Here is a 27,834-nt window from a genome sequence, read left to right as displayed (position 1 = left end):
CGTCTGCGCTTCATTACAGGCCAAACAGGGTAGGTCTCTCTCTGGACAGTCCCAAACTCTATCCTGTCACACACACACACACACACACACACACACACACACACAAATGGGTTATCAGCCATATCTGTCCATATCAAGCCACAACTGAACTGTGTTATTGTGAAATGCATTCACACCTGAGAGCAGGGTTGATGGCGATGTTGTCTGGTTGCGGGAGGGCAGGCGTGCTCCTCCTGCAGTGGTGGGAGGGAGGAGGGAAATCTTTCTGGTACTGAGACTGCATCTCTGTCTTCTCTTGCTGTCCCTTTGCTTCATTATTCACCGCTCTCACCCTGAGCTGACTATTATTGTCTCCTCGCTCATCCTGCCCTGCTTCCCTGTCTCTTCCTCTTTGTGTTTGTCTCGAGGAAGAGGGAGAAGAGTGATGGGACCCCTGCTGGGACGTCTGGAGGGTCTGGTCTCCTGTAGGGCATTTATTATCTTGTTAAGTGTCTCGTGCAACACAGATAAATGATAAATGTCCCATGTTTCGCTCTAAAAAGACTTGTGAATTGTGATGCCTTATTGTGGTTGCCTTAGTCAGTGTTTTGATTTTCAATAAGCTATTGATGACCGTTTTAACATCTTTAACATCTCTTATCACCTCACATCTTAACAGTGATTTTATTGCCATTAAGCTGTAGGTTACAATCTTCTTTAGATTACAGTCTTATCTATACAAACACGAGTAGGTTCTACAATTTTATCCATAAACATAAGTTGTAGGTTACAGTCTTATGTATGAAAATGGTAAGTCTGCTTTGCTGGTGAAGTTTAATTATAAAAGTCTTATGAAATTTTCTAGTGGGATAATCAATGAAGATCTGTTTTCAGGAAAGTGACTGTGACGTTTTCTTCTCTCCTTAAGGTGGCGACCAGACTGTAAACATCTTCACATTGAGTCTTATATGGATTATTGCCTCTTTTATTGTATTATTTCCAGCTGTTTTTGCTTTTGGAATTAAAAATCTTAATGAAAGGTGAGCCCACCAATCCAAATCTTCTCCAAATCTTCCCCACAGCTTGCCCACTTAGCACAAATACAAACATAAATCTGCATGGCTGCACATATATTTCAGCACTCCTAGAGCCACACACACACCCTGTCTAACAGCTGATAATGTTGTTTACCCTCGAGGTTAGGGTTAGACTCCAGACCTTTGCCTCTCTCTCGCTGTGGGCTGGGCTTAGGGCAAAAAGCTTCTTGGGATGTCGTCTCCATCTTAGCAGGAGTGTCTGGGTAAAGAAGCAATCCTGGGAGACACACAATGGGAGGGAAAGAGTGGGAGATTTAAGGGCCCTTTTGTAGACGTACATTAAGAAAAGAGAGGCACGCTCAGAAATAAATCATGCCATGGAGTTGGATCATTTGTCTGGCAAAAAACAAAACACTGTTGGCTGTGTGAGCTGGATGGTCCCTTTAAAAACACATAATAAGACATGTTTCAGGTAAAAATTAAGATTTGATTTTCAAGTGACTTCAGGGGTTATGCAGAGTTCCTTTACACACTGTGTTAGACTAAGTACAGTAAAGGCATCACAATTGGACTTGGTTTCACAAAACATTTGCTAAAATCCTTTCAGTGCGACTCAGCATTTTTACCACAAGGCCTCAACAGAACAAGTTTGAACCTCCTTTGAATTAAGAGGAGCTTGTATCAGTTTCCAAAATTGTTTCTATTCTACCTCTCAAGACAAGAAATACTCTTTGAAATACTACATTTAGTTTGAAAAAAGAAAAAAAAAAAACATGAAATGGATTCAAAGATTTGTGCTGCCAACAAAACTGGACCACCGGTAGCAAAAGGCAGGTGCAACCTTTTCTTTGTAGAGTAATGATCTTTATCTGATGAAGGATCTGCATATATTTTCCAACAGAGTAAATATCACAGTCATTTTTTCTCCTACAAAAGACATTATTCTCACCCTGGGCTGTGATATATTTGAAAACAAATCATGAGCACAGAATAATAGTGGATTTTTAAAGAACACGTGGTGACCCAGAGGTGAATGGGTTATCCTCTAACATCCTTCTCTCTATCCAGTGTTGGGACGGAGGACCGGCACACTCTTACCTGCAACTGAGGGTGGCTCTCCCCTGTAGTGCCGAGTGCGCAGAAGGAGCTCATGGTAAGGACGTGGGTCTAACAAGTTGGCGTTTTGCAAGTACACTCTGTCCTTTGGCTCGTCACTGTGCTGTGGACTCATTGCCATCACAAGCTCTGAATCTGTAGTGTGTTCAGCAAATACTGTAAAAACTGATCACACTGTAGCTCTCAGGTGTATTTCTATCACAGAAGATGTATTTTCTGTTTTCTGCGAGACTGACAGCTATACATTGTGGTTTATCTCTTCATGGCACCTCTCCGTTAGACACAAATCTCACAAGTCTTATAGCAATATTATTGAGTATTTTGCAGTTTATGTTTGCATTTGAAAATATAAAGCGTGAAAGAAGCATCTGCTTACCTCATGTTCAGCTGAGAAAACCACATAAGATCCAATGCTAGTGTTTGGCATTTCCCTACTGTCTAATTCTCTCCATACTGTGACTGTGTGTGTGTGTGTGTGTGTGTGTATGTGTGTGTGTGTGAGAGACATTATAAACAGAGGTATAAGCTTGTTTACTGCAGTTGTCATGGTGTTCCATTCTCCTCCAGTGAGTGGCAGATAGTTATTTTACTGGGACAATAAAGCAGCTGGGCCACCAACAGAGAGCTGAAAGTTTGGCAAATGGCTGGCTTGGTCAGATGGGTTAGACAAGAACAACACTGGTGTGGAAGACTTTAGCTGGTAATTTTGGAGTTTGACAGGTTTTATGTAAGTAGTGAAGCACTGAAAAGAGTGATTCTGAATGGTCTGATTTAAAACCATGGCACAGTAGGCCAATAAAACCAAAGTAATTTATCTAAAAGAGGAATATGTAGAGATGAATGGACCATTATTGAGCTGAAAATAAAAATGCATAAGTAAATCAGTGAGTAATTATTGCATTTGTACAGTAAAGAGGATCCCTTTCGTTAATGGCCTGGTCTGTACTTGTTGGTTAATAACAGGAGACTACAGCAGCTCTAAGCTAGCTGCCCACACACACACACACATACCCACATACACATACACATACAAATCATGCCTGTGAATAAATTGTGCTCCCACATTAACCTGACATCATGTTCGTTCCTGTAAAGCCTCAGCAAAGTGTATTTTATTAGTCAGACACAACATCTTGATTGACATTTTCCAGCAAGCCATAGTGTGGCTTGGCTGCATGGGGGCGTGTTTCCAAGGCAACGTGTATAAAATGTTGTGTGCCGGGACAAAGATCTCAATAACCCATAGCAAATGGACGATGGTGATGATAAAAATCCATTTGTCTGTAATCATATTTCATCACTGTTTTTTTTTTTTTTTTTTTTTTTTGGTGTAATTGCCCCACAAATCCTCTTCTAAAAAGAGAGAGAGAGAGTAAAAAACACCAAACAAAACCTGGTGCATTCACTTGTTGCCCTGGAGCATTTGGCCAGCACTCAACAATGTACAGTGCCCTCTCAATTTTCAGCTGGCAAAGCTCCCAACTATATTTCCTTCATATTAAAAGACCTGTTTTGGCCTGCAACTTGATATTAGACAACCTTATGCTCAGTGGTGTGATGGATGGGGTCTACGGGGTATGCCCACCTCTTTCTGAAAATGTATAGTATACCCACATATTAGCCATAAATCAATTTACATCTATAGGAGAAAATGTCCACTTCCTCTTTAATGACCTACCTACCTAGTAATAGTAGTAGTTTAGTAGTAGTAGTAGTAGTAGTAGTAATAGTAATAGTAGTAACAAGCTAAAAAGCAGTGCAGTTCCAGATGTTGCATAGATAGTGAAGAGGGATGGTGAGATTTAATGAAAAAGCTTATTTGCAATACAATGATGGATTTTAATCCGACACAGAAAAAGGTGCAAAATATAACATATCTTTATAGAACATAATATAACAAATATAACAAACTCATGTTTATAAGTTACTAGTAGTGGTAGTAGTAGTAGTAGTAATGATTGTAGTAGTAGTAGTAGTGGTGGTAGTAATGGTAGTAGTAGTACTAGTAGTAGTAGTAGTAGTAAAAGTAATGGTAGTAGTCGTAGTAGTAGTAGTAATGGTAGTACTAGTAGTAGTAGTAGTAGTAGTAATAGTAATGTAGTAGTAGTAGTAGTAGTAATAGTAGTAGTAGTAGTAGTAGTAATAGTAGCAGCAGTAGTAGTAGTATTAGTTATAGTAGTACTAGTAAGTAGTAGTAGTAGTAATGGTATTAGTTGTAGTAGTAACAGTAGTAGTTGTTGTAGTAGTAGTAGTTGTTGTTGTTGTTGTAGTGGTTGTTGTTGTGAAGCCCAGGTACACTGGTAGACACTGATTTCAGCACGCGCCAGCAGGAGTCTCCCGTCCCCATAGTAACCAGCCTCGCCAGAGCCCTACATACAGAGAGTCAGTCCAATACAGCAACGGCTGACATGTAAGTAAATCCATTTTCAAGACCTTCGCTTGGTAACCTGTGGTGTCTTCCGTGCCTTTTATAACTTTATTTGTTACAGATTTTGGGAACATATCCGCTGTATGGGGGTAAAACCAAGCGACGCAGCGCTGTTTCTTTCCCAAAGAAAACAACCCTCTCCAAACTTTGTGTGCCGCTGCCTCTGCCCTGCTCCACTGTCTGCAGTGTCCGGAAGTTCTGGGGGAAAAAAGTGAGAAGAGCATGAAAAAAAGTTACTTGGAAGAAAGTCCTCACCAGTTTTCTCCGAGTCTCGACTCAATATTTAATTTCGCACCTCTCGGCGAGGCTGTAGGAAGCAGTTGTTGAGGATTTGAGCGGTGTGTTTGTTATCGATGGGTCTGCCGACGCTGGAGTTTAGTGATTCTTTCCTGGACAGTCCGGAGTTCAGAGAACGGCTGCAGTGCCATGAGATAGAGCTGGAGCGCACCAACAGGTTTATAAAGGACCTCATCAAAGACGGGAACCTGCTCATATCTGCTCTGAGGAGTAAGTACACCCAGAATTATCACTGGTCTTGGGGTTAAAACCAACCAAGGCTCCGTAACGGCCGGGCCATTTGCCCTCTCACCTTGATAACAGTGGTGCTATTCAAGGCCACTGTGCCAAAACAGACACAGAGACACTGCTTTTGTCCTACTTTTGCCTTACTAAATATGTTTTTTGGATTGGCATAAGTTCTCTAGCCACATAATGCGTCACAGTCTGACATTTGGCCATTCTGAGTCTAATGGTAGGGATTTTGTCCTCTAATAGCGCAGAGGTCCATTAATATTCAGGTAGTGGCACAATAACCTGATGATGACCAGTGGTTTGGACAGGAAACTTCACTGAAATGGATTTCTCGTTCTGCCTTGAATATATATCTGTGTGCAGTCATGATTAGATAATAAGACATTTATTAATCCATACTAATGATATATGATACGATATGATGTGATCAATCAGCTGATCAATACACAATACAAAGTGCAATGTTACAACCACATCCACTATCCATATATCGACATACTTAGCTGATGAAATAATGAATATACTGAAAGTATTTTTATGTTTTTTTTTTATGTTTGTTTGTTTGTGTTTTAAATAGTCTAAGCACCATTTTTGCCTTTGAATGAATGTTTTTAAATTTCATATTGTTATTCCAAATCACTGAATGAACAATGGTATTTTTGTGAATTAGATGAACTACAGAGATAATTGGAAATGGTAGTGTTTTGTTTTGTTTTGTTTTTTTTTCTCCCTAATGTACAAAATCAAACCGAAATTGAAATTTGGACCCAAACACAGCAATACAAACCGAACCATGGGTTTTATTGAAACCTTACACCCCTAGATATGATATGATATACTTTATTGTCCCTATAGCGTGATATGTGTTAACACAGTGGCAGTGCACTTTAACAAATACACATACAACAAATACACATACACAGACACATGACACTGTCAACTCAATACTGTAAGAGTATTTACTAAAAGATTTATTCTACACAGGAGAGAAATGTGTTTGGCATCTTCCCAGACACAATAAAACACACATTTACATGCTACACAAAACAGACATTTGTGTGCTCAACAAAGAATCAGTTCTGCCAATGTAAAATGCACTCATGCATTTTACATTGTAGGTTTACTGCAGCTTGTTGGCAGGAGCATGATGTGTCTCCTTCCCGCTGTATTTGTGGGGAGTTTTGTAGAGAGTGTGGCTCCCATTTGTTTGGGCTTGCCTTTGATCGCCTCACAGTTGAGCGCAGACACACACCTACGCTCTGCGGCTACCAGTGGTTTCTTCGGCTTGCTTGACTGCTCTGTGTTACTGGTAAAAGTCATGGGCCCACATGCTGCCGCCTGCCGCACACACACACGATGCCAAATGTGGGCTGCATGCTCAGGGACCACACAGGGATGGAACAGCTTGGTTAACACCAACAGCCCTGAGCTTTCACGCACAGATTTTTCAGCAATTTTTTTTTACTTTTTTAAACTTAAAAGTCAACATTTTATCAGTTTCCAGATGTATGTGTTTCAGTGATGAGCAATCTGTGGATGGAGGTCCAGTTGATTTCTTTCATGCATTGAACCCAAGAATGGATGTTATGGACAAAATTAAAATACCACTCTATCTTTGACTGAATTGTGACTGCTGATATCAATACTGTGATGATGGTGTGTAGGGATGACTTTTGGTGCTTTCAGTAGATATTTACACACAGGATTGTTGATAATCATTAACAATGTGGACATGATGAAGAATATAATATAACAGCTAGAACTGTTTAATAAGTTCAGAAAGCCCCCTGCCCCACAGCAATTAAAATCAGCAAAACAACAATAGTTGAAATATGCCAATATTCAAAAGCCCAGATTATATCTGGTTAATGTATCAATATAGGCTACTACTGCTGTATTTTCTGCAGCCCAAATTGAACGTGGCCACCATGTCTTAGTGTTTTCTTTCCTTTGATGTCTGGGTTTTTTGTTGATCTGGCCTGACATGCCGGTTTTGCAGTAGTCTGTTTGATGATTGTGTCATCAGTGTGTAATGCAGTCATGTGACTGATGGCATAAATGGTATGAATGAAAGAACCCGGCCCTCTGATGCCCACATATTGAAGAGAATAAAAAAGTAGTATTGAGCGTTGAAGTCTATGGCTCACCTGAAACATTACTGCAGTGTTGTTTGGACATGTAAACACATTTCTGCGAATAAGCCCATCCTCATAGTTTTTTGCAAGGTGTGGCGATTTGTTTTTCTTGCACAGGGAAATGCCTTGGCAGCAGACATCATTGCTGTGGTTTATGACAGGAGGCCATAACTGACATTGCTTGTGGGAAAACTAACATTACTTTGCACTAAATCAGTAATTGCAATATATAATTACATGAAGATAAATGCTGGGCTTTTGATGGAAATAGTGTGATCAAATTATTCTTATATATAAAGAAAGGAGTGATGGTTTGATTATTGTGCGCAGAGAATGATCTCTCTCTCCCACTCTCTCTCTCTCTCTCTCTCTTTCTCAGGTCTTTCTCTGGCTGTTCAGAGGTTCTCCCAGTCTCTCCAAGAGTTTCAGTTTGAGTGTATTGGAGATGCTGAAACGGATGATGAAATCAATATAGGTGAGGTACAAAGTAACAAAAAAAAATCATTATTATTCTTGTGAATTCTGAGCAGAGCTAATGTTTAAGATAAGACAGTTTCTAGATTGATTCCATGTACAAAAATATGTGACCTCTTTTTTTTTTTTCTTTAGCCCACTCCTTAAAGGAGTTCTCTCAGCTCTTGAGTACCATGGAGGAAGAGAGAAGACGACTGGTAAGAATAAATGTGTGTGTGTGTGTACGCGCGCGCGTGCGTGCGTGTCTGTATGTCTGTGTGTGTGTGTGTTGGGGGGGCAAGAGAGCAAAAGAGAAATCAAAAGTCAAAGTGCAGGTCTGCTGTTCTTACATTTCTACCCCTATAATGATGTTCAGGAATGAAAATTAGGAACATCCATTTGAGGGTTAGGGGATCCACAACATTTGGTCAATAAATAGGTCAACTGACAAGGTATAGCAAGATATGATTTAGAACATGTCACATGGTATTTTCTCACAATAGTCCTAGGAACAGTCACTTTGGAACTTCATTTATTGTTTCTTTGTTTTCGTTTTTATTCTTTGCCTAATTACCTTTGTCACTTTACTAGATGAACATCTCTGTAGAGAAGGAAAAAGGAAAGGAGAAGCAGTCTAACATAAGAATTAACTTTGAAAGAATTAGTCACTAAAGACTGTGCGGTATGAATTGTGATACTAATTCATACAAACTAAAAAACCCACAAAAAATACTACAGCTTTTATTGCATTTTTTCTTGTCTCTTGTTTCTAGTCTCTCTGTAGATACACGACAGAAATAAAATGTGCATATTTATTTTAATCATCATTATAAAAACAACAGTTTCCCAGAAGGTCCTTGAAAGAGCTGACTATGGGAAGGATCCTGCTTCCTCCAGTCATGCCTTGAATAACAACACTGGACTTGATTGTGTTGGGCTGAATACACCGCTGAACACTCAAAGCTCCTTATAAAGAACATTATTTTAACCTTAGTCATTAACTTCCTCTGCCCTTTCCCCTGGTGGAATTAAAAAAAAAAAAAAAAAAAACAAAGACCAGCATGACTGTTGTCCAGCGGCTTTTGTTGCTGTCTCTTTGTTGCTCTTCCCAGCCCCTAACAAGTGCATCACCACCTTATTTCTAAAGCATGACTCAGCAGAAGTCATTGGAGGTTTTAGTTTGAAAGAAGGTTGAAGTCTTTGTCAAGCGCCTTCACTCAGTGGACCAGAGCCCACAACCTTGAGCACAGTTTCCACAGATTCTTGACTAAATTTGGAGCCCACGCTGATCTAGATTCCCCCCAAAAAAGAAAAAAAAATCCATGATAAAATACAAGCTAATGGCACCGAGCGCTTCCGTAGTGATTTGGACACGATCTACAGCGATCTACCAGCTACGACTCAACCAGAGGATTTTGTGTGGGAGTGACTGGAGTCTGGCACAGTCTGTGTGTGTAACCATGTGTGCATGTATGTTGAATGTGTATATGTGTGGTGTGTGTGTGTATGTGTGTGTGTGTGTGTGTGTGTGTGTGTGTGTGTGTGTGTGTGTGTGCATGCATAGAGTCACTGCAGAGAAAGCATGTGGAACCTATTCTGCCAATTCCCCTATGAGACTTTGAGAGCCGCCTTGACTGCCTGGGAAAGTCTATAAAAGGGGCCTGTGTGTGTTTGTCTGCTCTCTCTCTCTCTTTCTCTCACTCCCTCACACACACACACACACACACACACACACTTTTCTGTCTGTGTGTGTATTAATTGTACGCCTTTCCAGTTGGAGTGGCACCAGTGAAACACTGCCGACTTCTAATAATACCATCATTATTGAGTTATAAAAGGCATTTCTGGCAACTCGGTTACTCTGAAGGACTAGCTGTCACAGGCAATCAGCTAATCAGACCAGACTTCTAAGATAAGACAATGACCTTCAGTCAGTTTAGTATTAAATGCCACCCAGGATATTGTGGTTTGCTGAAGTCATTAAAAAAACAGAACTTTCTCCTAGCACTGTTATAGCACTAAAATAGCTGAAATGAAGTCAGGACGGCGGGCTAGGCATACAGCTTTTCATAGTAATTGTCAATTCAATTCAATTCATAGTTGAATAATTAAATATGCAACACGAGACAATTTAGCTCTGATTTCAAGACCTAACCAAGACTTGTAATATGTATTCTTTCTACTGACAAAGACCAAAACCAAATATAAATACCATTGCTCTGACACAAAAACTGTGTAACTTTTCCTTTTCCTTGATGTGGGTCACATTGTTAATCACACCAAGTCAATTTCATTGTGCATAAAGTCACCTGCAAAAGCACCGGGACAGTTTGGCATAATTTTTTAGGTTTTCTGGTGATATTTGCACGGAGAGGAATATGATGGAAAAGTGCAGACTGTCGGCCATTGTTCCTGAAATCCGAGCTTGCCAGGTCTTTGTTGCAAAGATCACTTGATGCCTCTTTTATCTCCATTATAATAAAATGCAGGGATGCACTGACTGCATTTTTCTTGGCCTTATCTGGCTGCTGACTTTTCTTTAAGGTTGACCTGCCGACACTGATCCCAGCCGATTTCAGTTTTCCTTAGTTTAATATAACAGTCTACACAATTTTTGGTAACTAAAAAGCGTCTGTGCTCACCGGAATGATACAGGTTATTAAATTTGTCTTTCCAAAAGTTTTCGTGGCATTTCCTCCACGGGCAACTTTCTCTCTGCATATTTTACAAACAGCAAACTTTGAATCCTCTTTGCACACTAGAAATCTCACACCGTAGACATGTTTGCGCAGGTCAGCCCAGTGCAACACTTGGCCCAGTGTTGCCAGGTCTGGTGGTTTTCCAATCCAGCAACATTGTTTAAACACAGTTTTGGGCTGTTTAAAATATCAAACTGTTAAAACACTGTTAGAACTGTTCAATTCTGTATAAGCAGTGTTCAAACATTGTTCAAATTCAAAAGCTTTCCAATCCCCAGATTTTTCAGCTGTTGAACCTCAACCACTGTACTTATCTGGCAAAACTGGCAGCTGACCTCAGCTAATACAATCGGCTTTATGGTCAGACAAATGGCCAGTTCCCAGTTTGGTCTGATTGTTTGGTCCACCCCTAATAAAAAGTTCATTTCAATACTAACTCACTAACTAAGTCTAAGAGTGGTAGTAGAACTTGCATATTGTTTTTTTCTTGTCATGGCAGTGTTTTAATCTTTTTTTTTTTTTTTTGCAAACATATACCTCAGATGCAGCATTATGGAAAAATTAGAGGCAGGGCCCTTTGCAGATCAATTTTGTGGTTACACAACATTGTTTTGTTCAGTGTGATCAGTTTTGGAATTTAGAGTAGTGGCATTTGCTATCAGTGTTGCCAGTAAGATATTGCATCTTCATCACCAACAAGTCAGACAACTAATTGGAAGTTTATCAACTATCAGCTATGAGGAATTAAAACCATTGATCATTACATTTTTGGCCTACAAGCTAATATGGTTGAGCAAAAACATGAAACTTAATGAGAATTTAGTCGTGTTAAAATGACATGTAACAGACCTAAAGTAGTTAGGTCTGTGTTAGGTGAGAAGATGGTGTTAGGTGTAACCATAATACTGATGCGTTAAAGCACCACAGACAGCCTTTCTTTGAAGCAAGGGACTTGTAGTAATTACATGAATAGCACAAAAACAAACAAGAAAGGCAACAAAAACGAAGAGCAAATAGGAATAGGAATATTAAATATTGGTGAATATGTATGCTCAACAACAACAATATGTCACAACTGTATCTTGTGTTGTAATGAAAATTATTCAGCCATTACAACACTCTGTATAGTTGTGACATACCTTATGCATACATTCCTTGTATATATAAGCACACTTGGCCAATAAAGTTCATTTTGATTCTGAAATGTTTATGTTCCTTCAGATTCAGTTGAGCAAAACAAATCATCTTCACATAGGCTAAGGAAATCTAAGCTCATTATTTTTTCAAGATCACAGAATAACAGAGTGAAGTTGGTGCTCCATCAGCATCACCTCTTGACATCTTCATTTACTGAGATGTCCTGATTCCAGCACTAAAATGCATTTTATTGGTATTTGAGTTACAGGATGGATTGTGTCTTAAGGACTTTTTTTCCCCCAATGTTTAATACACTCAGTGTCTGGGCCTTGAGTCAGAATATTGTTCCCTGGGTTATACGGCTAGAGGGAAAACCAGCCAAGAGGAACCCCATGGTTTATGTAACTTCACATTCATTTTTTTCTCAAATCCGCCTCTACTATAAAAAAAAAAAAAAAAAACACAAATGCCTAAAAATTGGTCTGTGTAAAACAAAATTCTCACTAAATTCCATTTCCTCTCAGTTCCCTTGAAACAAAACACAAGCATCTAATGAGCAGCTGGGCTCAATAAACTGCCTGCTGGTCCGAACCAGTCACAGTCACCTTGGTTTGTAACCTATCAGAGAAAACCCTGACAAGCTATAGTTCTGTATTTGGGTCATAATGTTTATTGTCATAATTGTCTTTGAGCTGATAGCAGTGTTTTCTTCCTCTCTCAGATCCAGAATGCAGATGACGTGTTGATCTCACCGCTGGAGAGGTTCCGTAAGGAGCAGATCGGAGCTGTTAAGGTGTCGTTGTGTTGTTGTGCTCATTATTTTTGTTATTAATGAATATTGTCCTCAGGCTAGCTCGCCAGCCTCAGAGTTCATTATTAACATAAAGTAACTGAGCCGGTTAATCTCCACGTTTGACATTTTCACAGAGCACTACAAAACAGTCACAAACCGCCTATGTGAAATTAATTTGTTAAAAATGAGCATGTTTTATGAATTATGCAGCTTTCTGAAGAATTTTGTGGGTGGCAATGAGGCGGATCGTCCTGCTTTGGTCAGTCTCTCTCTCTCAGTGGTCAGAGAATCCAATTTGTTGGTCAGACACGATGGATCACAGTCCAGTGTCAGTAACAAGGTCATGGGAACGGACGCTGTGAAGGGAGAGAGAGAGCACGGCATAGACATGGAGAGATAGTTCAAGTCAGCGAGACTGCATAAACACAAAGTGAGCCTGGTGTCTGGTTTCAGCAGCTGTCTCAAGTCTCAACTCCGTCTGTCTGTCTCTTTTTTCAGACAGACAGACAGTAGGGTCACGCAGTTGGCACGGCCCAATTTGTGTTTATGATGAACGCAATGATGAATTTGTAAAAACACTGATCATTTTCCAGTGACAGCAGGAGCACCCCCATCAGCCTGCAGAATGTAACAGGGGTGTGTGAGGAGCACATCCACAAACAAGCGCTGCATTCCCATAGAAGGAGCACAAGTTAGTTAAGAGCTGCAGCTGTTCTGGAAAACAGTTACTCATATCCACATGCTTTCCTGTATCTTTTGGCAATGTCTCTTCATTTAGATTGCTTAATGGTCCCATTGTGCGTTCGTCTTAGTATACCGGTCCCCAAAGTTGTTAGTTCATCCCACAGAGTTTCTCTATCTTATCAATGGTGAAAGATGCACACAGGCATTTGCAGGATGCAGCGACATCACTGCAGATGCTGCCATTTTGCCTTACTGTAATACTAGTTATGATGTTTTTTAAAGGTCTGACTGATCACTGATTTTCAACATAGCCAAATATGATGAGTCAACATTTCAAACAAAGAGATGAGTGATTAAAATTTGGCTAGCTTATTACTGCTTATCAGCTGAAAGAGTCATCCAGAACGGCATTTAGACCTTCTTTGCACTCAGAAGTCAAGAGTGAAAACAAAGGGTGATAAGTCTAGCCAAATGGAGGACTATTTTTAATGAAATTTTAAACTTAATTCCCATAAGCTTGAGTTGAGCTAATGCTAATGATCACTTTCCCACTTTCCCTCTGTTTCTCCCTCAGGAGGGAAAAAAGCAGTTTGACAAGGAGACGGAAAAGTACTACTCTGTTTTGGAAAAACACCTCAACCTGTCTTCCAAAAAGAAAGAATCACAGTTACAGGAGGTGAGCTGTGATTCCAGAGAACTGACACCAGATTCCTCGCACATGCCTGGGGTAGTGTGAGGTGACATATTTGTGTTGTGACTGTTGTCGTTGCAGGCAGATTCACAGATGAATAAAGACCGGCAGGTGTTTTACGACGCCTCACTGCAGTATGTCTTTAAGATCCAGGAGGTTCAGGAGAGAAAGAAGTTTGAGTTTGTGGAGCCAGTGAGTAACACGAGCACACAGAAACACATGTTTATATGCAGTCATAGTGCAGATAAGAGACCACTAATTTAAACACTGATCATGCAAATGTCCTCCTCTGATGTTAATGCTATTCCAATAAGTCAGAGCTTGAAGATTCATACTGCAGTGTGTATAAAACATGGTGCTAGAATTTTATTCATGATATTAGAGGGTTGTTTTGACATGTTTTTTTTTTTTTTGGCCTGAGATGTTAGAAGGTATAACCCCCTCTCTGAGTTGTCTTTTTGATGACAGTTTTTTCCCTAAACCTCTCTGGGACCTCACCAGAGGGATTCACTTAAATGAGGTTTTTCAACAGGAACGAATAGGACATTACATGCTTATATGTCTTTGTGACGATGCATGGGCACAGCTTCATCAAACTGCACTTGGAACAGGGGCATTAATCACTGAAAGACAGCAAAGCCAGGCTCGCTCATACACACATTTCACACGCTGTTTGTCCAGTGATAAATGTGTTTAAATGATGGATATCAGCCATGCCCGCTTCCTGTCACTACATTGGCACTTCCTGTATGGAGATTTTTTTTCTGCCCGAGAGTGAGGGCGACTCTTTGTTGTTGAGTAAACAAGGGCAGAAAACCTAGCTACCAGCAAACCAAACTGCAGACAGTGTGTAAGGCTGTTCATCTCATTAAAAGTTTATTTCTTGTGTCTGATTCAGATGAGTAACAGTCCGTCCATTGTAATCCTCTCATGACATTTCCCGCTCTACACACCCAGTCCCTCAACTTACATTTCTCCTGCGGTCTCTGTCCTCCTTTTCAGTTATTAGCCTTTCTGCAGGGGTTGTTTACTTTCTACCATGAGGGCTATGAGCTGGCCAATGAGTTTGAACCCTACAAGCAGCAGCTTCAGTTCAACCTGCAGAATGTAAGTGTGAATGACTGTTGACTGTAACACCACTGCGCAGACTTCAGCTAAATCCAATTTACACATAAAAATAATTAATACTACTACTACTACTACTGCCCACTTAACTTACACATCTGGTGCTCCCTGTATGTTGAAACACACACACATATTATATATAGTAACAGTATGAACTAGGCCAGGTCTAGAGTACAAATTACCCAATTTTGCTGCTTGTTCAGCTCCAACTTGACTGGAGCTCCTCTGCGACCTGATTTGGTCTCACTGGAATTGGTCAAAATTGATTAGCACTCTAACAGAAGTCCAGACAACAAAAGGACATAGGGCTGACTTTTTTGTGTATTTATTAAAAATGTATTATGCCAAATGTGGGAAAATGTAAGAAAAATAATTGTACAATAAAAAGCAGAGTAACAGTGTCACAAAAAATCCACGTCCAGGCACTCAAGTGGATCACAAAAATTAAGCTTTTATTATTATTTAATACATAAATAATTAGATAATTAAACAGAAGAGGTCAAAGTGACTAGTTTTACCATCCATCATCTGTGTAAAAATGAAATGTGTGGGCTACTGAGTTGTGAACTCTACAGTTATTTATTTATTGGAATGAAAACATGACATTCTCTGGCACATTCTGTGTTATGACCACAAGGTTAGGGACCTCAAGCATTTATTTTTTTAACACAGACACACTATTTATAATGCATGCCCCCCATGAGCAATGAGGAATTAATCGTCTCCATCACTGCTTATAACAGTGATGAGTGATAACATTTGTCCACACACATACAGTATAAGGTCATTAAAAATAAATGGAGAATAACTCTGCTTGTGCGTTTTTTCTGTCAAACATTTGATCACTTAGACATATATTTATTTAAGATTGCTTTGTACCAGTTTCTTTCAGACAAACCATGAACTGTGTGTGTATTTGTGTGTATGTTGTTTAGACGCGGAATAACTTTGAAAGCACCCGTGCGGAGGTTGAGAAGCTGATGAAGAGGATTCGTTCTGCAGAAGCCGACTTCAAAGCTCCTGGTTGCTTTACCATGGAGGGATATCTGTATATACAGGAGAAACGTGAGACACACAAAAATACACATGCACACACCATCTGTCTGTCTCCGTCATGCTGTTTCTTTCTCTCTCACTGTTTCTCACGTCAGTACTTTATACAGGAGCTGTTCTTTTTCTTGCTAGGATGTCAAAACTCATACCCAGAAACAAATAAATTAAGTCCAACTAAAGCTAAAAATCCTCATTCACCTAGCACTGGCACTCTCTGCTCTTTAATGGGTTGTAGGTCCTTTGGGTTCGGCATGGACCAGATACTACTGCACATATGAGAAGAGCTCTAAGATGTTTACCATGAGCAGCACAGAGACCAGACCAGCCAGCAGACAGGTGAGCCGCTACCAAAACCCCAAAAACTATCTGCTACTCAAATGTTGAAGGCACAATCCATTAACATCTTAATGTTAACAGAATGGCGTGGTGAACGGCACACCCGAGATGTTCAGGCTGCGCTCGTGCGTCAGGAGGAAGACGGACTCCATCGACAAACGCTTCTGCTTCGACATCGAGGTGGTGGAGAGGTGAGGCAGAGGGATCAGTGGCGGGTTGTATGTCCATAAACACATGAAGGTATTTTGAATAAATGAATAAATAAACAAGCTGATTGGTAGATGGGCGGGGTGACCTTGAGTAAAACGATGCTTCTTCTCTGCAGACATGGCGTCATCACCCTGCAGGCTCTCTCTGATTCCAACAGGCGCCTGTGGATGGAGGCGATGGATGGGAAAGAACCTGTAAGACAACAGCTAGAATTAACCTTATGTACAAAATGAAAACCATTCTAAACCAGAACTCACTCTATATGCTGTATTGCTCCCTCGTACTCCCATACATGAGCTATTGTGTGGAAGTATGGGGGAACAATTACAAAACAGCCATTAGTCCTTTATTCCTACTACAGAAGAAAGCCATTAGAATTGTTAGCAAATCTGACTTCTATGCGCCAACCAATCCACTATTCATTGAATTAAATACCTTAAAATTACAAGATCTAGTTGAACTTAATACTGCAATTATGATGTATAAGGCACATAATCATCTGCTTCCGTGCTGTATTCAGGAGCTGTTCCACCATAGAGAGAGCCGGTACAACTTACGGGGAACTGCCATCTTCAAACAAACTAATGCAAGAATAAATAACAAATATAGATATGTATCGGTTATAGGGGTAAAAATATGGAATGGACTAGATAATGAATTAAAAAATTGTAGTTCAATAAATAAATTTAAAAAGATGTACAGATCAAATATAATAGCCAGATATAGAGCAATAGTGTGATATACATAACGTAAAGGCTAGTTTCTAGTACTTTTCTGTATTTCTCTCTTGTCTTGTAAATTCCAGTGATATATTGTTTCATTTCCTTTTGGTTTTTTTTTTTTCTTTTGTTGTTGTTGTGCTTTGTTTTGTTTTGTTTTGTTTTGTTTTGTGTTAGTCTCTGTTTACTGTTTGTTTTCTGTTCTTGTTCTGATTGTGTTGTTGTATTTTCTAGTAAGAAGATATTTAAGGGTTTAAAGGGTAGGCACAATAAGCTTAGGCTTCAGCCTACACCTTTTTTGGTCTGTTCTTTCTAAGAAACTGAAAGAAAATTGTAGTGTATTAACTCACTCTCAAATGACCAAGTAAACTACTACTACTAACTACTACTACTATTATCAGAAAGTATGTGAGCTGCACAGAAGTGTCTAGATTGTGATATGAAGGTGTCTTAAATTCATGGTACTACTAGGTCCATAAAGTTCTACCACTGGTTAGGATAGACAAACCACAACTATCATTTTATTAAATACAGTCATCTTTGTGTTATCTTAAATAAAAAAAAGTTACAATGTATTAATCATCAGAGTTGTCATTTTTACTTTACCTTCCTTATTTCAGATCTACACCCTGCCTTCTTTGCTCAGCAAGAAAGAGGAGAGTGAGTATCCTGATTTATTCAGTGCTTGACAGATGAGCTTGTGTATATTCAGCTGAATTTCATTGTTTGAAATATTTATATTTCGTCCACTGTACCAGAAATGATGGTAGAAATGTTTGCTTTTGTTTGACAGCATTTCTCAATGACGCTGGCTTCCACTTTTTCAAGCAGTGTATTGAACTGGTGGAAAGGAGAGGTAATTTTCCTTGCTAAATTTTGTGTAATTCTGAGAGAACCACATTTGTTTGCATGGGTTGTTCTTTTGCAGTGTTGAACAAGTGTTCTAAAACATTTCTTGCATGTGCATCTAGGCATTAACACGCTGGGACTGTACAGAACCGGAGGTGTGAACTCTAAAGTGCAGCGGCTGATGTCTACTGTGTTTGGTGAGGAACGCACTGTTCAGACAGACTCGGTTTACTCCATTTTAATGATTTAAATAATATCACTAAAAATCATCAGTCAGCAGATGTTACATTTACAGGAACTGTCCCACCCAAATACAAAAAAGATATTTTCCCGCTTACACCAAGTGAGGTCTATGTATACAAGTAGTCTCTGTGTGATTTAGTGAGGTTTCCAATCTGCCATGCTCTTCAGCGTCTCCTGATACTCTGGCACAATGGGGCTGGATGGAAATGTTTTTTTGGGGTTCAAACCATCAAAAATATTCATCTGACAAACTCAACAGCAGGAGCTTTCTCCAGAAAACAATATATTAGACATAACCAACAGCCCTCAAGGGTAAAGAGTTTCATTTCCTGGCAAAAAACACTGACAAACTGTTTCAATCCATCCTGAATTCATACGTCTTGTTCCTTTAAGTCATTTGGCATCTACTACTGATGTTTCCCTGTAGGAGCCACAGCTCCTCCTGACGTGCACCTGGATCCAGACACCTGGGATAACAAAACCATCACCAGTGGCCTAAAGAATTATCTCAGGTATCACGTTGTGTACCAGCGTTTTCAAATCAATTGGCTCATGAATTATGAAGATGCTTATGATTTGTAATGTGCGCAGGTGTCTGGCAGAACCGCTGATGACCTACAGACTGCATAAAGATTTCATCAGGGCTGCCAGTAAGATCTTTCACTTCATGAAACTCTTCTAAACCAAGCTGAATAAATAACCGTAGATATTATAGATGTTATTCTGTCACACAATAATATGCGTATATGTAGCTGCAAGCTGTAGCATTCCAACTTTCCAATTGTTTGGATTTCCTGCCTTTTGCTGTGTCTGTTATGAAAACGGAGCAGATGACGTACAACACATCAGCCTCTTGCCGCTGAATCACGTCTCTCTTTTCTCCCTTTTCTCCGCTCAGAGTCTGACGATCAGAAGTATCGTGTGCAGGCCATTCATGCCCTCGTGCACAAACTACCAGACAAAAACAGAGAAATGTTGGATCTCCTGACCAACCACCTTCTTACGTATGTACCTATTATCCATTACTGTGCTTGTATTTACCATCACTCACGTCATTATATTTTATTTTGTTTTGTTTTTATTGTGTTTTATTTTCATTTCTTTCTTCCTTTATTTATTGACACTAATGCAGCAGGATCTGGCTGATATTCGTAAGTGAAACACCCATTCCACATTATGCTTGGGTATTCAAACCAAGTTCATGCCCCACCATAAAGCCCCATTTTGCTTCGTACTAGACAGACAACGCACTGTTTATACATAGACAAGGTGTGAAAAACTTCTGTTGTAAGGCTGAAGCAACAAAATGTTTAACAGGAAGCGTGTGAACAGTTGCACAAACTAGAATTTACATTAGAATTGAAACTGATACTCTGTTACATTATTCTCTCCTTTTGCATTTAATAGAGTTTCAACCAAAGGGCTAATAAAATATCCTAAATGAATGCGTTTGGAAATATGTTAATGTCACATTATGTTTATTGTCAAAATCGCCTAATACATGGGGTTGTTTGTTTACCTGAACCTATCCATTTTTCTTTCACACGGTACCTTTTAATTGTTTATTCATACACATTGCCCTCTTAGATCTATGTTATATATTAATAACACACAAAATGGTGTGTGTGTGTGTGTGTGTGTGTGTGTGTGCAGTGTCTCTACTCACAGCGACCAAAACCTGATGACCGTGTCCAACCTGGGGATGATCTTCGGTCCCACGCTGATGAGGTCCCAGGAAGAGACGGTGGCAGCCATGATGAACATCAAGTTCCAGAACATTGTGGTGGAGATTATCATTGAAAACCACCATAAGGTAGGCACACACACACACACACACATGCACATATACATACAGATATACACATGTTATCAAGATTTACTTGTTTATTTGTTCATCATGATCCCCACTAGCTTTGCGTAAAGCCTCGCCGCAAATCAAGACACTATACAATAGCTTACATTAAAGTTTCTTAAGCTAATAATTTCCATACAATACATGACATCAGAGGACATGAGCCTTAAGGTATGTTTGTGTATGGTGCGGTCAGATCTTTGGTGAAGCCCCGGACCCGTCAGTCCCGCTGCCCCAGGCTCCGTCCTCCCGATCTGCTCCTCGACGGAACAAAACCATCTGTCTGTCATCTGGAAAGAGGAAACCCCGTCTCTACCCTCCTGCTCTCTGCCTGGCAGACAACGACAGTAAGTCTTACTGCAGCTTAGATAATTTATGTCATTATCCATGAATACCACACCTTATTAGCCAAATTTGAGAGACCTAGTGAGAACCAAATCCATCACTGCCCTCCCGTTAGAGCATTTTCCAAGACAGTAACTGTTCCTCTAGATTTTTTTCAGTTCCCAGAAAGACCCAGACTAAACTCTAAACTGACTCGACTTTGCATGCTGGCAGAGTAAACATTTGGTCAGATGACAGGTCTAAATAACAAACATGAGCAGAAAATGTTGTTGAACCTATTTGTTGATGATAGTTTATTCAGTGGACTGCTCGCACTGTGGAATGTGAGGAATGTGCTTTTACATATACATCTGACATCTTCTCTTTTCCTGTTCCTCCAACCCAGCCTTGGAGAACACACCCCTAAATCACTGTAACCCCCTCAAAAAGAGCTTCAGCCATGTAGTTTGCCATTTTTGCTCCATTTTGTTGTTTGTCGGGGGATTTTTTTTAATGGCTAAGTGCAGATGACTTGAGGTCACAATAAGGTCAAAATGAGGAATAGTTCAATTTCACAATAATTTAACTCCCTCAGAAATTATTACCATACAAAAAAGCACAATTTTATGTTTTGATATTACCACTTTGAATATATTTGTCAATATTTACATATGACATTTAAGCAATTTAATACTTAACATAAAGCAAATTATGTTTCATATAAGCGTCTGTAGAACCAAATCATCTCAAATGGGGGTCCACGGCTCAGTTAAAGTCAACTTGGGGGTCGAGAACATAAAAAAGTTTGGAAACCTCAGATCTCAAGCATCAATCAGCTCAATCAGTGTAGGGTCTCTTTGTAGACTCCCCATTCAGCCATATGAACAGGAATCCATTGAAGAAGATTTATTTATTTATTTGAATGTTTTATACAATTTTTATACCCCTTTTAACTAGTCCCTACTCTTTCACTGCTGTGTATTTTTAACTCACTCACCTGCCTGTGGGACGCATTGTGTTATGCTGTCATTTTGTATTGTGTTGTGTTGTCTAGTATGTGTCTGTGATGTCAAGTGTACGCACTGATGCTCTGCACAACTGAAGTTCCTAACGGAATAATAAAGTTCTTTGAATTGAATTGAATTGAATTGAAGAGGAATAGAGGAGATACCACTTTCTTCACCATAATGCAGTGCATCAGCAGGACATGGAAGCGGTAGAATTGACACAAATGTTCCACAGCTGAAAGATCACACATTTATTTCTTTTATTTCAATGCCATTACACCTACTTTTGATTGGAAGCAGCAAGTTGATGCTGTTGCTCTGGGTGTTTGCTGAAACACATTCTAGAAAACAAAGTAAAATGAAAAGTAAATTACAACAGTTCACCCCCCAAAAAACTCCTGGAATGCATTCAAATTAATGCTATTTTAACTGCATAAAAGTATCTGAGGCTGGATATTTCCTTTAAGTTCCAGCTCAGGAGGTTTCGGATCATACGCCCTCCAAAAAATATTGGTTTCACATAGCGCATTTTTTCTTGCTTTTAACATTTGGCCATTTGACATGGTGGCCTTTTCCCTGCTGTGCATGATGATACATGATTTATGATAATGATGAGCTTTGGATTCGAGCCTCTGCTCCATGGAGTCAAAATACAGGAAGCACATTCCTCCATCACCGTAACTTCAACAGACATGCAGAAGTGCAATGAGCACTTTGAGTTTACCCACAGATGAATAGTTTCCTGCCCAGAAATTTTGTGGCTCGGCAACTTTGCAGTCTCTGGTGTGTGTCAACATCGCAGCGTCTCAAAGAAATCTACTGCTGCTTTTTGTCCACTGGTGGGTTTTAAAGACTGTATTATCGTGTTGCAGTCAGTGGAGAGCAGTTATTGAAATAATCCATTCTTCCTTGCTCATCTTTCTGAAGCCACTTTTAGGCTGAAAATAGTTGATAAACGCCCAAATTGTGGTCAGTGTCTACAAATATGGCTATACAGGCTTTATTTTAATAGTGCTTATGTGGGGAAATGAAATATTCACACCTTTGGCTACCAGAAATGTATTATCTGGCAATAATGAGGGCCTTTTTTATTGAAGACCATACCTGTCTTTCAAGTTCATAATTCAGCATTGTAAACATCCATGCCAAATATTCAAGAAATAGAGGAGGGACAATACAGGTGCAGGATTTTTATATTTTAACCTCACCTCCTTTGACATTTTCCGGGAATCATTTTAGTCATTCATTTCTTTTACATTACTGTCAGAGGGGGAAAATTATATTCATGCAGTGAAAATTAGGGCATGATGAAATCCCATTTATTCCAACAACAACAAAGCATAACTTGGGCAGCAGTGGCACATAGTGCAGTCTCCCAAGCAGTATTTCACAACTGAGCTGTCTTTCAAAACATCGCTTTCATGCAGATGCTCTCATAGCCAAACGATTTTGGCATAAGCGTTGAAATTTTAGCAAACAAAATAAATGAAAGCAGTATTTTGAAAATGTCGTTTTTGCCACACTGGTGAAAATTTGAACAAGTATGGCTCTTGTTGGGCAATACTACTATTAAAGCAGTGGGATTTGAGTAAGTCCCCTCAGTTTTTTAGAAATTTATTTATTTAGACAGTTGGAAAACCTATAGGAAGCTAGAAAGGGGAGGAGACACAGAAGAGAAGGGATTTGATCCTCACATGCTATTTTTTATTTTGAAATTTCAACACGTCAGTCAATAATATATTCACGTTTGCATTGCCAAGTCAGTTGATGACATTTGCACTTACTCACTAGACATGACCTTTGCTGTAGTTTGCTGTCATGGAGCATCAACGTTCAGAATGTTAGAAAATTCAGCTTCAACCATCTAACAATCTCTGAGCAGTGAGCTTAATGTTAAAATGCATTTTCAGTCTTACCAGTGTGCCACCTTTCTATTTCTGCTCTCTTCCACTAGGTGACACATTCAGCAGCAGCCCCAGCACAACTCCGATGGGCAGTCGTGAGTCTCTCTCCTCCCACTCCTCGGAAAAGAACGGACTGTCTAAAACCTCACCCCCCCTCTCTCCTGCCACCACCTCCTCATCTCCCACGGCCCCGACATCTCCACCTGAGTCTTCCTCCTGCTCCCTGTCCCACCACACTTCAAATGGGAAAGATCAGAAGAGCCAGGCGGACAGTGCTGTCACCTCTCCGCTCACACGTTCCTCTTCCCGGACCTCCTCCCAGAGCACTCCGACCCAGCAGCCCTCCTCTGTCCGTTCCTCCATTTCCTCTTTACACTCAGTAACAGATTCAAGTTTGTCTGTCAAAGCAAACTCAGCTGCTGTCTCCGTGTCGTCCGTAACGGAGCCCAGGACACCCTCCAGAGCCTCCACGTCCTCTGTCTCTGTGTCAGTGGAGCGTGCCTCCTCCCTCAGGGAGAGCAGACCTGTCCAGCGAGCATCGTCCACCTGCTCCCTGAAGAGCGCTAATTCTGCGGACCAGAGAGTTGCGTCCTGCAGCTCCAACGCCGTCACGGAGGCCAGAGCCACAGACACTACCTCACCTTCTCAGCAGTGCAGGACTGCTTATCGGACTGCTTCCTCCTCCTCTTCCTCCTCCTCCTCCTTGTTTCCCTACCAGCTTTCCACATCCTCCTCTCTCACCTCCCTACACATCTCAGAGGGTGCGTATACTTTATGTTTCTTGTATCTTTTTTGCACCTGTTGGCTCTTTGGATTTAAATATCACAGGATGGACTGTGATTTACATTGTAAAGAGATAAAGTTACAGTCATAAACTCTACTTATTTTTGGTTCTGCTTGCCTGTCCAGACTACAAGAGCTGTCATGGTTCCGTGCACAGTCTGATGTCGCTGGACCCCCAAGACACAACGCTCAGACACAAAGTTTCACACATCCGCAGCAGCTCCGATCTGACGGCTAAACACGCTGCAGCCGTGGCTAGCAATGGCTACCAAAGGCCTGGATCAACGTAAGTTCTTGTTCAATTTCAAGTTCAGGTTTATTTGGAGGCCAAAATCTCTGTTTAGAGTCTCAAAGAGACCCACTGACTTAACCCTCATAGTGGGCGATAAAAAACTCCTCAAAAACCCCATAGATGAAATCAGAAAAATGGAAGAAATCTTGAGAACACAGAGGAGACCCGTTCCTGGACAGACAGGTGTACAGTAGGTGTAGTATAGAGAAGTAAGTTAAGCAGTAAAGAGAACAAAATCAGCAGTGTTTCCCTGTTTAGGATTATATTTGGTTTACGGTGATGCTGACGTTTAAGGTTTAGGTTTGGGGTCATGGTCTAAGTTTAAGGTTGGGTTTTAAATTCTTCTTTGTTATCCCACTTATATCGCAGACCCCACTGGTCACATTTTAACCAAACTTGGAGAGCTGACTCATCTTTGCAAAACTTGGAGAGATGACACACTTTGGCAGTGTTCTGGTGTGCAAACATTGCACCGATTGGCCTGAAAGATAAATAAAAGTTAACATTTTAAGGCTTGAAAGACGTGAACTCGTACACTGCGAGCCTGACTGACACAAAAAAAAATCCAGCTATTTCCGCACATTGTTCTGACTGGCCTAATGGTAACATAATAATCAAAGGTCACAATTTTTAACTCATGTGATACCTCAGACGCTACAGGTCCAGAGAGATAATGTACCTTGTTACTGATTGCCTTCATCATTTGTGTGGGACAATTTCACTTTTGTGTAAATGTAGAAGGAAATGTATTACAAGCCATCAACTCCAGGTGACAGTTTGTAAGTGTGTGTGTTTGTTTGTTTGTGTGTGTGTGTGTGTGTGTTACAGACTGTCCTCCAGAGCACCACAGCGTGAAAGTTCAGTTTTCTCCTCAGCACTAGATGTTTGTCCCAGAGGAAGGTATGTTTATCTAAAAGAAGGAAAATAGAAAAAAAAATAACCTCTAACCTCTGTAAATTACCAGCTGTAAATACTGCAGATTCATTTGACCCGAAGTCATAAAAGTTAAAAATCCAACAGCAGCACCGTAAAACATGCTGACAGATGGATTCCTTCTTCACTTTCTTGCCCTCTCAATGTTATTTCTCTCTCAGAGACGCAAGGGCCCTCTATTCCTGTGAGGCAGAGCACAGCCATGAGCTCAGTTTTCCCCAGGGGGCGCTGTTCTCAAATGGTGAGTCAACCCCGCGCATACACACATTTGTCCTGTCCTGTTAACAAGCTTACTGAGGCATTTTCTTCCTTTTTTCCTGCAGTTCACCCATCAGTGGAACCAGGTTGGCTTCAGGCAACATACAAAGGCAAAACCGGTCTCATACCTGAAAACTATATTGCATATATATAACAAACCAAAGGGCCGCAACACACAGATCTAAGTTTATAACACAGATCTAAGTTCATGACTTATAGATCTAAATTTAATGATCTAGATTCTAGGGATCTACAGCACATAATGTTGTACTGTTGATCAAAAATATAATATATTTATCATGTCATTGTAACTGTGACTGTTAATACTGAACAATATGTACTGTATGTCTGACTACTATGGCTGGATATGAGCGATCAAAGATATGTATATCTGACTACTATACCTAAAATGTGTTATGTATGATTAACCAGCACGTAATAGAGTAGACATTGTGCCTAACTGCAACGCCACAGGCTGTATCACTTTTCCTCTGTTCAGACACGTTTTTCCAGTAGACTGCTGTGGTTTAGATGGGTAATTTTAACATCAATCTGTAGAGCAGGGTTCAAGGCTTGAGCCCACATGAAAACAGTAAAATCATACATCTGTGTGTGTGTGTGTGTGTGTGTGTGTGTGTGTGGGTGGGGGGGGGGGGGGGGGGGGGGGTTAATACAGTATCAGCAACCATTATTTTAATCACAAATAATGCATTTTTCAATGTAATGAGTATTATATATGTTAATGAGATAAACAGGCTAAAAGAAACTTGCTTTCCAAAAGAACTAAACAGACAGTGTGGCTGTATTTCATCACCAAGCCACTATGGGGCGCATGACAGCTAGCACTAGCTTTGCTACGAAGACTATTAATTGCTTAGCTGTTGTTTCAGAACCATGGACAGCGCTGTTCGTAGGTTATAGTCAATTACTCCATCCTGGCGCCGGGCGCAGGTTGGCATATTTCAGACTGTTGAAACTTTGTTGTTGTAATGTCGCAGACATCTCAGGCGGTTTCACGTTGTTGCAGTCAGCTTGATACAGCTGTTGCAAGTAGTGGACTGCGGTGTGTTTAAGTGTTGGCCCACGCAATGAGCTGAGAAATCTCTCTCTATATTTATCCACGCCCCTAACATTAGTTATTTAAAAAAACAAAAAAAAAAACAAAGCTCAGATAATACCTCGAACCCTGCTCTAGTGAATGGCAGTTTCTTTGCTGTGATCAAGACACCTGCAATGGTTTACCTACAGACGTCTACAGAAAAACAATACTTTTATCAATTGTGGTAATTTATGCATTTGAAGAATCATGAATGAAATTAATTTTGTAGTTGTGTGCCACGGGATAGTGACGTGTTCCTGTCTCTGGACCGATGTATGTATATCCCTGCTGGCCGAGGATTGAATCCTGCCATAACCGTCTCTATCCTGTCTTTCTCAGCGCTCCTGCTGTCTAAATAAAGGAAAGAAATCCTTAACAAAAGAATAAGCAGCGATTTTGTGTTTGTACATTCTGTAAATGTTCCACATCTAGGAGGGATGGAAATTTTCCTCTTACTTTTTTTTTTTGTTGGTCATTACATGGTTTGCATTTGTGCAGCCATAGTAGCTTGATGTTTAGAGAAGCAAGCTTGCTTCCATAATGTCACATAATTTCTTGGAAAATCTGGGCAGGACTGGTAAGTGAGGAGCCCCCTCCCTTCCCTGTTCCAGTGAAAATGCCCTTGAGGAAGGCTCTAATGCCACACCTACAGTGTCAAGTGTTTCATGCCCATGCTGTAAAAAACAGCTGCGTCATGAGAATTTGTCTGCCTCTCTGGCTGAATAATTAATTAAAACTCAGTCCAGGATACAGTATATCTTCCCACTAGTTAGGGTTTGGATGTCGTTAAATGGTGGAAGTCCCTTGACGATTTGCTGATGGGTCGCTGGGTGGTTAAGTGGTTACAGAATCCGTTCCATAACAGGATTACAAGTTTGATTCCCGCTGTGGTCAAAGTGTCTGTCCATCGCCATGTGTCCAGCACCAGATGTTGACTTGGAACCAAGCCTAACAATGTCTCATATGTAAACAATACACAGCACATAGAATAAATAATTACAGCTGTCAGTACAGAAGCAATTTGTTCAATAGTTACAGCCTGTGAAAACCCAAGAAAGCTGCATCCCTGCACACAGTCCTTATTACAGAATAGGTTTTCATCCTGGTAAGATAAATTGCTTGCTTATGGTGTCTTTGCTGGAAGTTAAAAATGAACAAGACCCT

General features: G+C 40.3%; 1 protein-coding gene across 1 annotated transcript; it reads left to right on the top strand.

Annotated features, from left to right (window-relative positions):
* The first annotated feature begins 4,771 nt into the window (after positions 1 to 4,771).
* On the top strand, positions 4,772 to 26,176 carry LOC115372048 (rho GTPase-activating protein 42-like). Its single transcript, XM_030069748.1, has 24 exons — positions 4,772 to 5,067; positions 7,606 to 7,701; positions 7,836 to 7,897; positions 12,237 to 12,308; positions 13,567 to 13,668; positions 13,765 to 13,875; positions 14,686 to 14,790; positions 15,744 to 15,873; positions 16,097 to 16,197; positions 16,279 to 16,388; positions 16,523 to 16,601; positions 17,747 to 17,786; positions 17,920 to 17,982; positions 18,098 to 18,172; positions 18,646 to 18,730; positions 18,810 to 18,868; positions 19,117 to 19,222; positions 19,872 to 20,031; positions 20,267 to 20,417; positions 23,356 to 24,066; positions 24,215 to 24,374; positions 25,209 to 25,280; positions 25,475 to 25,554; positions 25,637 to 26,176. The coding sequence occupies exons 1-24, from the start codon at positions 4,914 to 4,916 to the stop codon at positions 25,723 to 25,725; spliced, it is 2,973 nt and encodes a 990-aa protein (XP_029925608.1). The 5' UTR covers positions 4,772 to 4,913; the 3' UTR covers positions 25,726 to 26,176.
* The last annotated feature ends 1,658 nt before the right edge of the window (positions 26,177 to 27,834 follow it).

Source organism: Myripristis murdjan, chromosome 14 (genome assembly GCF_902150065.1).
Source record: "Myripristis murdjan chromosome 14, fMyrMur1.1, whole genome shotgun sequence".
Taxonomy (NCBI): domain Eukaryota; kingdom Metazoa; phylum Chordata; class Actinopteri; order Holocentriformes; family Holocentridae; genus Myripristis; species Myripristis murdjan.
This window is presented reverse-complemented; position numbering and strand designations above follow the sequence as displayed.